This window comes from Anarhichas minor, unplaced genomic scaffold, assembly GCF_050575085.1.
Source record: "Anarhichas minor isolate MPS153535 unplaced genomic scaffold, ASM5057508v1 ptg000045l, whole genome shotgun sequence".
Lineage (NCBI taxonomy): Eukaryota > Metazoa > Chordata > Actinopteri > Perciformes > Anarhichadidae > Anarhichas > Anarhichas minor.
The window spans coordinates 3274821-3288549 of NW_027466491.1; the positions used below are offsets into that span (position 1 = coordinate 3274821).

Below are 13729 nucleotides of genomic sequence, written 5' to 3' on the forward strand. Positions count from 1 at the left end.
GACTCCGGGGGTGAAGACAGTCCTGCTATCTTACTCCAACCACACACACACACACACACACACACACACACACACACACACACACACACACACATACACAAACCGAGACACCCACTTTCTGTGGGCAAAGTGAGCCGTTAAAAGGCCAAGAGCTTCTGTCTCTCTCTCTGTCTTACGCACTCACTCTGTCTCCCTTGTGTGTGTTTTGTCCTTCTCTTCTTTCACTCTCCCTACTCACACACTGGAATAATGAAAGATGTCTAGGTCTGTACACAGTCCAATCTCTTCTCTCTGGAGAGCGGCACAGCCTGTCTTTCTATACAATATATTTTGAGCAAAATTCAAAGTCCTGTTTTCTTTAAATCGATCATTCTGCTGGGCTTCTGCCCTGCAACTTTAGCACAGAGAGATAATGTTGACAGTCACATTTTGTCCTGTTTTTAGCTGTTCGAGTGACATCACAGAATACTGATCGGCCTCTGTGTTAACGGAGAAGAAGGAAAAAACAGGACGGAATAATTTTACCATTTTGTCACTTCGTCTAGTACCGATGTTTGACGTAAGATGTCTCCAATAATAAATGATGCAGATGGACAAGCGGGGACGGTCTTTACTTTCACAGAAGGATCCATCTCTTCAGTTTTTGCAATGCAATTATAGAACACAAAAATAGAACATGGGGTGTTTTATATGAGATAAATAAAAAGTTAATAAAACTAATTTAAACGTAAGAAGGGCATTTCTGGCAAAAATTAAGATCTCACTAATCATATTATACGTCTTCTATTGATAAGGCTGTCTAGCTGAATCCATTTCTTTGCAATTGCATTTTTCTAGCAGCTACAATCAATATTCCAAAATAAGTATTTTGTTTAAATTTTTAGTGGACGTTAAATCTGTAAGCCCAAAACAGGAGTTTGTCCCAATTACAAAGATTTTTTTCCCCCCAAATATAGTTTCTAATTCTGTATGAATCATACGCCAAAAAGTATAGTGATCGTCTTCCTGGGAGCCACAATTCCTCCAGCAGCAGCAGGAGGAGGAGTCTTAGTGGTGAGACTTCTGAGCAGGTGTGATAAAGGCTAGACGGAGGCTCTTCCAGCCAAACACTCTCCATGAGGTTGAGCTTGATATGCTGATGAATGCTATATAGAGGGATTCAAAGTGAAGTGTTCTCCAATTGGGACATTTTAGAATAAAACAAAAAAAGACAAAAGTGTGAGCTGGCATCCATGCTTCAAATGGTATTGCTATTAATGATGGCCTGTGTCAAAGTTTGACTTGTGTGATATTCCCGTCTTTGACTAAAATGAATATGTACTGTTGGTTCCAGGCGAGGAGGATTTCTGCAAGTGTCTACATTTATAATCGCACAAAGTAGATGCAGACTGACGGGTAACTCCAGTGGCTCTATTAATAAATTCTGCTCTAATATACTGAGGCAGTTTGAATTAGCTTTTTAGATAGATACCACAAATTATTGTATTTTGTCTGAGCACCACTTGAAGCATTTCATTATGTGCACAGTAGATCATTGCAAATATCCAATACCCACTTGCTGATGCAAACTGCTGCCCCAATTTATACTCTGATTACCCACAGTGCTGTGGAGGCATCACTCATCATTTTCTCAGTGTGCATTCACACCACGCTAATCGAACAAACGTTTACCAAAAATGCATTAAATTTCTGTAAACTGAACCAACTTTGCCCGTTTCCCCCCTCTCCTTAATCAGTGTTTCATTATCAGCTAATTATAATCATTTTACAAGCTTCAGTCCATTATGGGCTCACAAACGCTTTTCCACCTCAGGCTTTGTTAAGGTCTGAGCAGCATCTTTTTGGGTTCAGGTTAGGACCATCTTACATTTCCAAGTCCATTTGAGGCTCTCAGGCCTGTCCTTTTAAGGCATATTTTAATAGGAGGATGTACATATCCTGGGACAGCATTTCCGTGGGTGTTGTCAATGATTCATTAGCGAGCCTGAGGAGAGCTTCCACTTCCCAAGCGAAAAACTGCAGAACACAATATTTACCGCACCACATCATCCAAACCCAAGCGAAGGAGAAGGGAAAAAAAAAAAAAACAGCCAGCATCTGTGTTGTGCACGTAGTTACTTGAGTGCACACACATGGATGCAAAAGCAAACGCTCATCGGTGAGCGTAGACAAATTCACACACGCGTGCGTGAGAAGCCACACACGCACACATTCACATGCACACATAAATCAGTGACTTCAAAGACCCAAGCTGCAGTGCTCCAAGCCGTGAACAAAGTATAGAGAGAGGCAGAGCGCAACTTTTAATTTTTAAGTAGTGCTAATGAGGTTTGGAGAGAAAAGAAAGTGTCAAAATCAGTGTTGTGCATGTGTAGTGTCTCCAGTAGTAACAGTTCGCCGGAAGGTGTTTCTATGGGGATGAATGAAGTGGGTGTTTTTTTTTTTTTTTTAAATCAAAGAAATGTTCATTAAGCTGAAGGAAGAAATGAATGTGGATTTGTTGGGCACACAGAGCCTTATTGGTCAAAGCATATTGGATGTCGTGCTTGTATGACGAGGTGTGTTCATGTCCGTCTCAGAGTTGCAGAGACACATACTTCAAAGAAAGACGCAGCTTAATCTAAATGGAAGAATCATTAAAGGCAGGGACCTTGATTTCACTACCTTCCCTTCATTTGATACAACACTCACATCTAACGCAGACATATGCACACAGGCATGTGAACACACATGCACACACACACTCCATTGCAAGTGGCAGCTATAGCTTTAAAGCTACTCTCATTACTCATCCTGCTTAGCAGGGAACCACATCGTGTCTGCGTGTGTCCAAACCGGTATAACTACATTAGGATGCAAGGATGCAGAGTGGAGTGTATAAGTAGTACGTGTTTGGGGTACTGCATGGAGTGATTGCAAAAACAAAGATGAAGGAGTTGTAGGGTGTAACAGAAGACGTATGGGATTACAACTACAGATAGTCGGTTGTCTGTAGCAGCTCCATATGGTCCAGGTTTGAGGTACAGGTCACCCAATACATGTAATTGTAGTTCTCCAAGTTTCTGAGTTCCATCGGGTGCTGCATCATAGCGCTTTTTCTTTTTATTTATGCATATTTATGCTTTTTTTTCGAGAGTGGAGTAATATCTACCTGAGCAGAGAACGAAGTCGCTCTCCCTCTGTGTGTGTTGTCATCTAAGCTTCTCTGTGCATTGCTGACATAGCCGTGTTTGCCTGTTAATGCTTGTTAGTGCATGTGAGCGTGCCCCACTGGCAAGCTCATGGCCGCCGCTCTGCACTGCCCTCATACGGCGGTTACAGCTGAGACGGCGGCGACCCCCCCCCCCCCCCCCCACACCAGGTGAACACTGTCTGCACTATTGTTGTTTTTTGCAATGCGATTGCTGTTAGCACCGTTAGCTGCGAACCGTCTGCGCCATGTTGAGAGCCTTTTTTGAAAGGCACTAGATATGCACTGAATTTCATATTGAGCACCTTTTAAATAATTTGGAGAGCCACTCCGCTCCCTGAAAAGACAAACTGGAGGTGAGAAGTAAATGAGAGGAACAAGATACTACACAGTAGTACTCCCAATCCATGTCTCTTCTGGTTAATAGATGCAATGATGTAGAGAGAGGAGAGTATATGCAAGGGAAGCAGATTGTTAATTAAACATTGAGACAGCGGTGTTTCCAGTCCTCAAACAGATTGAATTTAATCTCTAAACAGAATGGAGTTAATTACAGACTATAAGGGTTTAATTTGGAGAAGCGCTAGATTCACTTAACATTGAATTTATCATCACAACTTGCAACCTGCATATTTTTTTTTTAACAGCTGCACTGGGGGCAAGCAGTTGCAAATGCCCACACACACTCTTACAAACACACACACACACACACACACGCGCACACACAGAAACAGACACAAGGAATTGGGATTCATTCACATTCCACATCAAAGCCTCAATAATCAGGTTATTAGAGATAAAGTGAAAGCTATGTGTAGCTCAGCAGATATAGCGCCCATAATTCAATTAGCCCATTGTAGATTATTGTGCAGCAGCTGCTGAATTACGTAATAAACTGGCTATTACTGTGATCCAATAGAGCTGAGCCTGTTGTTTTACTTTTGAAGTAAATAAAGAAAATGTCTAACCGGTCTCCCACTAGTGTGCCTGGCTTGTGATATATCTCGAAACAATTATCCAGTTTTTGTTCACAATCAGCCAAATTATGAGCCTCAGGATTGTGTTTTTGTTGGTCGGGGAGAAGCGAAACAGTGATGACTGTCCGCTTCAGCAGCACAGTTTGCTTAGTGGACTCAAGGACAATGTCTGGTCGCAGGGTGGTGGGTGCAGTATGGCTGGGAAACTTCAGCTGTCGTTCGAGGTCCACCAAACGGCTGCCAGTCCTTTGCCGAGGTTAGGATGCCTGTGTATGTTCTTTTGGCTGGATATGGAGGCTCCCGGTGATTGCCTTCTTGGAGGGTCGAGACCGCTTTGCCCACTTAACTGAGATGCAGGTTTTTTTAACCACAGATCTTCACTGAAATCTATACCAGAGTTTGTAGTTCAGAGAAACACTTTTTCACATCTGACCAAATGTCTTTCTCGTACTAGGAGCTTTCCACTCAAGCCTGCACAGGCAACGCAAAAGCATTGGCCTCAAAAATAGCTTTGGTATTAGCTAGACTTTTGTCATCCATCACTCTTTGTCAATCCATTTCTAGTTTGCAGTGGGAAGCAAATCCTCTGTCTGCAGTGCTGTGATGCGCCAGGGTTTTGATGTTAAACCTCTCTCTTGCAAACCCTCCTTTTTATTTAACAACTTCTGCTTTCAACAAGACGTTCAGTGAGTGATTTGGAAAAAAGAAAAGAAAAAAGACGTCGCTGTCTCTGTTGACCCAACCTCACAGCTTTCCTTTCAACGGAGTGGCGAAGGTGAGCACTAATAACTGACGCTCGCTTTTAATGAGCCGCTTTTTTGGCACCATCAAAGAGAAGTGTTTTTTTTTTTGAGGTTCGCAATAAATTTGGCTGTACAACTGACAGTTAGGTGTGTCTACTCTGTGAGTATGTGTGAACGTTAACGCACAGATATAATTTATTATTGTCTTCATCTAGGAAGTCTGTTCTCCATGGGGACAGTTATTGATGATGGGAAGGAGGTTATAAAACACAGAAAGATTTAATCCCTTTTTTACTGGTCCAAGGACAATGGTGGAGAGCATGCAAACATCAGCACTTGTGTGTGCCTCGTTTCCTCATAATGTGTGCACGTACACAAAAGTGGAAATCAAGTTGGTGATTATCCTTGAGAAATCATTCCAAACCTCCCAAGTTTGTATAGCTTGAAGGGTAGCTGGGGTTGCCTGTGCAGACTTTGTCACTGCAGTTATTAGCCTAAAGAGGCTTTTAATCTGGGGCTAATGAGTATTTGTTCTGTCACTCATGCACCCTGGTGTGCGTCTGCATGGGTAAGAATGCATATGTGTGTGTGTGTGTGATTAAGGGGAGTACTATAGTGAAAGCAACAGACTGTACAGCTGTTCAATAAATGGGCTAGAACAGGCAGGGAGGAGAGGGGGACATCATTCACTCTCCCTCCCACACGCTGTCACAAACGCACGCAGACAAACGCATGAACATTTAACACGCATGCACGGGAAAAAAACGGACACGCTCAGTCTTATTGTGCACAAGGATAATGTAATGTTTAACGGGAACATAGTCCTTACACGCACACCTTTACACCGTGAGCTGAGCTAATGATGTAAGGAAGCAGAGCTAATTAGAGCTTAAATATGGAGTCTGGATTAGTGCAAAGATGGTATGTTGGATTCTGAGTGTGTGTGTGTGTGTGTGTGAGAGAGCAGAGAGAGTGAGAGTCATTCAAAAACCTTACATCCCCCCCCCCCCCCCCCCTCCTATTACACACTCTTTTTGTTAGTGAGTGTGTGAAAAAGGAAGAAAGAACAAGGTCAACAAATACCTCCCTCATTATCCCGTATTGTGAGTGAAATAACTAATACTGCTGTGACTGCCATTCTTGTCCTCCTCCACAATAGAGCATGACGGAGTGTGAATTGGGTGCAGCGGACATTTCAGCACAGTGCTGTGATTCATTATCATAATATTGCTCCATCCATCTTTTAACCTCGTTTCTCGCCGTTTTATTTCCGTTGCTGTCGACACCTCCTACCGTCAACATCATTTCAGCTTCACCTTTCAGCATGTTCTCTAAACTTCTCTATTCATTCCTTTCCATCCTGCCCCTCTATTGCTGTGGCTCAAAACTGTTCACCTCTTCTTGGGGGCGGCCCATGAGCGGGTCCGTCCAATTGGAGGATTGGCCGTTCAATCCCAGGCTCCTCGAGTCCAAGTGTCCTTGGCCAAGATACTGAACCCCAAATTGCTCCCAATTGGATGTGCCATCGGTGTATGAATGGGTGTGAATAAGAATTAGTTCAGTCCTGATGGTCAGGATAGCCCCAGGCATCAGAGTATGAGGATGTGTGAATGAAGTGTTGTGTTAATCACTTTGAGTGGTCAGAAGTCTATTTACCATTGATCATTCTTATCTCCTCCTCTCCCTCATCCACTCTTTTTACCTTTTCTACAACTTACTTTTCTTTTTCTGTGTCCATCATTGCATCACCCCTACTCCCCTTCTCTCTTATCTTATTTCCCCAACTGCCATGTTCTACCTTGTTTCTCCGTACTTCCTCCATAACTTGCCTCATCTCGCTCAAAACCTCAGACTCTTTTTTCCGCACTGTGTTTTGGCATGCATGTTTAATGTGGTAATATGTGATCCTCATATATTTTAGATAATGCCTGTCTTATTGCTTGTTACTGTGGTACGTTGGCATTCCCCGAAGTTGAATTTTTGATGGTGGCTGCTGCTGTTAGACTAACCATCCAGTTATTCCTATGCTTAAATCAAAGTGCTGACGCTGCTGGAAGTGTAAAGTCACATCACTTGCATGCACCAGAGGAAGTGTTCAGAACACATTTTAACAAACCAATCGAGGGAGAACAACTACGTTTGAGTGACGAATGCAAAATGAAGAAATGCAAATCATTGACTAAAATATTGATGATTCATTCTGTCCCTCTTTCTCTGTCTCTTTCTGTCTCCCAGGTGGTGTGTGTATCGCCCAGTCCTTGAAGATCCCCAGGGAGCCCAGGCTAGGGGAGTTTGACAAGATCATCAGACGCCTGCTGGAGACCTCCAATGCCAGGGCCGTCATCATGTTCGCTAATGAGGACGACATACGGTACGTGCTGTGCACTTAAACATGCGCCTCCGCTGCCACTGCTCATTGTTTTTCTGCCGCCTTCACTTTTACATGTGGTCTAGTGACATATTCTGCTGTGTTTTCGTTGTAATAATGACGTAAAGATATACCCACGTGCCACTTTGAGTTAAAAGCAATAATGAGAAACTGACTATTCCTTCAAGACAGTTATGAGACCATTGATGTAAAAGTACTGATATAATAACAGAAGTAAAAGTCGTCATCAACATGCATTTTAAGCTGAATTGTCCTTGTCCTATTTCCTGTTTGTTTTCTCTTCATCATTAGTCGATGCTGTTTATTAGAGCATGGTACAGCTACTGAGGAGAGGGACTTCACTGTCTTGGTGGGGCTTCAACAGGGCAACAGGATCCAGCCAGAGACCATTTTGTTCTTCTTTTCTAACCTTCACAAACACTTACATCTTCTGCTCTCTTCTCAAACAGACGGGTTCTGGATGCAGCTAAAAGGAACAACCAGACTGGTCACTTCCTGTGGGTGGGCTCAGACAGCTGGGGGTCCAAAATCTCACCTGTGATTGGCCAGGAGAGAGTGGCTGAGGGAGCCATCACGATTCTTCCCAAACGGGCGTCTGTAATTGGTAAGAGTGTATGAAGAAAGATGCATACAATGACGCCATGACCATATGTCATAACGTATACAGTCGGTAACTCACAACATCTAATGGGTGAACAAAACTTTGAGACTCTTTCCTCACACCTGGAGGTGTGACAAAGGAAAGGAAGCTGACGTTGTGTGCGTGTGTGTTGAAAGTCTAATAGATCAACTTAAGGGGACAGGGGGAAAGACCAGAAACAGACAGTGAAATACACTCATTCCCTGACTCTTGATCCCAGTGGATAACACGTTTTTGCCATTAGGCCAGGGAGGATATCCTCATCTGCTCCCTGTCAGAGCTCCCTATTAGATAATTGACTCCTGAAGGGACAGAGAGACGGGCAAGATATGAAGTGAAAGTGAGGGAGAAAGAGCCTATGTAGAAGTTTAAATGAATCAAAGTCAGCTTTGGCTGGTCAACATAAGGCAACGCTCTATAGGGTCTTCAGAATAGACAGAGGAGCTGTGAGTGAGACGGAACCAGCGCAGGATTAATGAGGAGTGCATACACTGCAATTGTACCAATGTGTTAGGTACACCTGACAATGTGATGCAGTACAATAACCGTGTAATAGATTCTACCTCTGTGAAGCTTAAAATGATCAGTTTATGTTGACACAAAGTCAGAGGGGTGTTGATTCAACTCTAATGTAATTTTCTTTTTTTTCTTTTTTTTATTGAGATAGATAAGCAAATATCCACCAAATATTAAATCATCTCTAATGCATTATTCTTATAATCGCTTCGCGCCAAGGGATTCTCAGATTCACACACACTGTCATATTTATTCCATTCAATCCAGTTTACCCAAATTCTGTTATATTTTTTCATCTCTAATGTGGAGAAGAAAGTCAACTTCTCCATCATATCGTTTCTCCCACCTCTTTTGGGAGTAAATCTGCAACTTGTTGTTTTTTACACTGTGGTTTTTGTACGGAATAAACAAACCGGATATGATGCTGCTCAGTCATCTAAGTCATAGGGACTGCTGCCCGTAAGACAGTCCAGGGTCCCCAAACATTTGGCCCCTTGGTGGAGATAATTGTCTTTGAGACCTAAACCGAATGTCGTTTAAAGAACCTCACATTACCACAAATGCTTTTTTTGTTTTTCATGAGCATCATATCTGTGATCTTGATGAGAAGCGTGTGATCCCAGATTTGCTGCCTGTTGAGCTCCACAGTGAGTGAACCCACTGTTCCCACTGCAGTCTAAGTGGCAATTGAGCTACACAGGTGCACACAGGACCAATTTCTCTGACGGCAGAGGAGATTAATCAAGGCAGCTCTTGTCACCTTTTAGAGCGAGTCTGGCATTGCACAGGCTGTCCAAGTCAGTCTGATAGTCCCCGGTGATTTACCCATCCCCCATGGTTTGCGTCACATGCACTGTGTTGCCCTGAGCTGCAATCCCAGTGGTGTTGGAAATGACCCCTTTTTTTATTTTTTATTAGTGAAGTGTAAATGCTTCTTTGTAGTCATCTCGGGGCATACCTTAGGGACATTGGAACTAGAAATAACTCATGCAGTATTCAAGCAGCCAACACACCACTGATGATGTTAATAAAAGCAAAATGACAATAGAAAGACATCTTCTTAAAATCCAGTTTTGCCATATTTTCCTCTCAGACAACAAAGTAAAAAGCTGTTTTCCCAATTAATTATGGTATGAACTAGTTGTACAAGTATAATTAGTGTTTTTATCTTTTCATTTCTTTCTTCTTTTGTACATCTCTTTATCACAGCCTGCCATTCTCTGATATTTTCATTTCTGTGAGTGGAGAAATAGGTATTTCCCTGTTTCCTGCTTATTAAACTGGACAAGTAGCCAACATAGACAGTGGAAGCTCGCTCTAACGTGTTTGCTCTCGGCCTCATTATTTGATAGGCGCTCCCAAACTGGATGGCTCTGCAGAAATGGCTCTTCAGTCATTCTTGAGATGGCTTTTCATAACATATGTCTTTGGGAGTCAAAGCTTTATTATACCGCCATTAACATCTAGTTTTTTAGTCCAGGACTTATGCGTTCGTGTTCTCCTCACATTACACCATCAAACAAGATCTTGCTGTTGAACAACTTCATCTAGGTTTTTAAACTTTTACTCGTCTGTGTCTTTTACAGCGTTTGACCGGTATTTCCGTAGCCGCTCGCTGTCCAACAACAGAAGAAATGTTTGGTTTGCTGAATTCTGGGAGGAGAACTTCAACTGTAAGCTGGGTATGCATGGTAAACGACCCGGCAGCCTGAAGAAATGCACAGGTAAGACACGACACTTTCTCTTTTGACTTTTAATGAGTTAGTCTCCACCATTGTTTCCACCAATTAAAAAAAAAAAAAGAATTCCACAAAAACTCAAAATGCCTGGTTGCCCAAACTAGCAATTTCAGCAAATGCATTCAGTTGAATTTGTTTGGATCGCTCCATAGTACAGACACCAAAAGAGATACACATTTTCCTAGCTGGAGTGGGATTTTATACTACATAACAGGCTATCACAAATCATTTGCCAATTTGAGAAGAGGAGTTTTAACTCAAATAGGGTTGATAGTTTTACCTTCTAACAAATCAGGCAGGTGGTCAGTTCTAATTGGTCTTCTCTCATCCTAGCACCACAACAACCAGATCCTTTGCATCTTGCTCGGTGCCGTTCTCCTTGTTTTGTTTGCTGCAAATCAAGGACGAGCTTCAATGCCCATTAATGTAGCTTCCAGCTTAAGCAATCGCCAAACTATGTTCTGTGAGCCTTCTCTGACATTTAACAGCAGCTGCAATTTTTCACAAGATTGAAGTCACCAGAGAAACGAGTCCACACAAAAAAGCAACCGGTTGTTCTGGTATTTTCCAATTAGGCCAGCCCACAAAAATCGGTGCAGATTTACCACATATATATATATATATCTTGATGGTAGGAAGCACTGGTGGCTCTAATAAGCTCTAGTAAGTACTCTTAAAAATCAGATCACCCTCAGTGTTAGACTCCAAGTAACAATACAGCTCAACAAGAACAATTGTTTGTGTACTCAAAAAGCTAAAACAGAAATTAAATAATCTGTGGAGTCTGTTCTTGTATATACGATAATTTAGTCTCCTCCGTGGAGTGAGTGTGTGTGTGTGTGTGTGTGTGTGTGCGTGTGTGTGTGTGTGTGTGTGTGTGTATAGCGTATGTGTGTATTTGTGCTGTAATAGGCACTTCTTGTTGTCAGTTTTTGCATATGCGTTGCTCATCATATGTGTGGTTTGGCCTGCATTTTGCTATCAAAATGCCTGCAGCTTGTTTTGATTTTTTACCAAAGGCCAAGCACTGCTATGATGAGTTACAGGTGTGTCCTAGGTTGTGTGTACATGTGTGTGTGTATGTGATCTAGACAGGGCTGTGTGTGCACTTTCAAAGTACCTACAGCTGTCATTGGCAACACAAAAAACGCCACTAGGGCCAATGGACTTTGTATGCATGTATGTCCATGAGAAAGAACATAAAGCCTTTCGGGTTTAGGTTCTGTATGACGTCGTGCTGCTGCGATTGAGTCTGCATGTTTGTGTGTGTGTGTGTGTGTCACAGTGAGTATCCCCAGGCTGACACCCGCCATTAATTCACATAATTAGGTTTGTAAGGTCTGCGACTCCCATTGACCATCTATTACTACCCGTGGCATCTGTGTATGTGGGCGTGCATGTGTCGAGGGCCCTGGCCTGTATTCGTGCGACAAAGTCCATTAATTCCAAGTGCTGGGGGTCACGACCTCCAAATCATCAACACAGAAGCCAATCAGCAGCCTGCTGCTCAAGGTCGCCATGGTGACACAGCTGATGGGAGGATGTGGAAATGGGTGTGATTATTGCATTTCATTGGGCTGAGAGATGGACTAATAGAAAGAGAGCAAATGTCAACAAGTGCAAATTAACTGCAAGAGGGGTTGAACAATAATGTTTGGATGCAGGAATGTGGTACATAGACATATGTAATGGTCATTACTGCAGCTACATACATATACATGACATCAACTTTCATCGCTATCATTTCATCTTCCATAAAAAGAAGAGAAGGCACAAAAGCAAAAGAAAATCCAAGGCACTCCGAGTCTAGTAAAAAGCCTTTTTTCCCTTAAGCGTGGTTGATATGCTCGTATGCACATCAGCCAGGAAAACTCAGATACCGGGATAAAACTGTTGTGTTGAAAGCATGCAGTCAGGTAAAAACTGATGCCTGAGGGGAAGCTGACTGAGGCAGACACCAGATCATAGATAAGCCTACATACACACCTACTGTACACGCTCACAAACACTTACATGCTCAGTGGCTGCAGATAAAATCACCAATGGGTGCACAAGCACTCTGTTAATTACTGTGATACTTTGACCTGATATTTTAAGTCACACCTGCCTTGTCGTTATAAAGATGCTGCTGGATATACTTATAATACAAGCTCTGTCTTTCTCTCTTTCTCCGAGACACACGTACCTTTTTTGTATTGATCCACTAACCTGAACTCTGACACAGAATATTCAGTGAAATATAATATTATTCTTTAAAGGTACTGAACTCTAAATTCAGAGCATATCTATGATTGAGGGACTGCCTCCACACTACACTACACATCTTTATTCTATGCTCAGGCAGCCATTACTCAAATATATATTTAAATGACAAATAGTAGTTTGCTGCTATATTAATTCGCTGAATGTCAAATTTAGCACCTTCTCAAGAACTGTCTTAACTGAGATATGTATTCTCAATTCGTCCATCAAAGTCAAACAGTTGTTATGAGTTAAAGGGTGCTACACAGGAAATTGAGGGCGTATGTATCGGCTCTCAACATGGCGACGGCTAGCCAGTGGCTTGTAGCTAACAATGCTAAAAATGACAACAGCGCTAACAATGATGCTAAAGAAAGTCAAAATGCAATTTACGGTTCATGGAGTTTGGCTTTGCTCTGGTCTGCTCCCCAAGTACAATAAGTCAGCAGGATCTGCGCCTGATGGGAGTAAAATGGGATTAAAACCATAAAGTTTCAAATATAGAATCAAATACATGACAGATCTGAATTGTGATTGGTTGTTGCGCTGATGTTTCCTGCATGGATGAGTTCACTGCTCCTCGTACAAAGCGAATGCGGAGCAGCGCCTCCGTCTTACTCGCTGCACTGTGACTCTGACTCATCTCTCAAATCATAATATCCTACTTCTATGCAACCTACATTTCCTTGCTCTGGAACGGACACAGACACACTTGGACAGGGTTGACAGAGAGATACACACACACACAGGACGTACACATGTTTCACACAGTTCTCGACCTGGGCTCATCAGTGGATCTATTCCACCAGTGACTAGCATTGGTTGTGACAGGAGCCATAAGCTTCAGGTACACACAGAGGAATTAAAGTGCAGTACGAGCAGAAAACAAGGTCGTTACACTGTTGCCTGTTGTTTTTTTTTCTCCTTCATGGGTTGTGACTTGTGTCGCTCTCTAGAGAATTATATCATCATTGTATCTTCCTTTTTCTTGGCTTTTGTGATCTCTCTTTACTTTGTTGACTGTCAATCTTGAGTCAACTTTCTCTCTGTCTGACTGTTTCTCTCCCTGTCTCTCTGACTATTTATGTTACTTCTGTCTCTTCTGTCAAGATCAAACCTAAATGGCTTCATTGTCATGAACACACTGAGATATTCCATACAAACAAAGCGCGCTATCGATATAGTCAAACAACGTGATGTATGTATATTATTCAAAGCACCAAACACTGTAAATATTCAACAGTTATCTCCCTCAGTCTTACTTGTTCTCATGTGGATTTGTGCTTCGTCATAT

At 42.3% G+C, this 13729-nt stretch overlaps 1 protein-coding gene across 1 annotated transcript in view; it reads left to right on the top strand.

Annotated features, from left to right (window-relative positions):
- The window catches only part of grm8a (glutamate receptor, metabotropic 8a), a 185157-nt gene that overhangs the window by 111191 nt on the left and 60237 nt on the right, over nucleotides 1–13729 (top strand). Inside the window, exons 3-5 of the mRNA XM_076111791.1 lie at nucleotides 7146–7281; nucleotides 7749–7903; nucleotides 10042–10179. Coding sequence (XP_075967906.1) covers nucleotides 7146–7281; nucleotides 7749–7903; nucleotides 10042–10179 — 429 coding nt within the window. The remainder of the gene's footprint in view (nucleotides 1–7145; nucleotides 7282–7748; nucleotides 7904–10041; nucleotides 10180–13729) is intronic.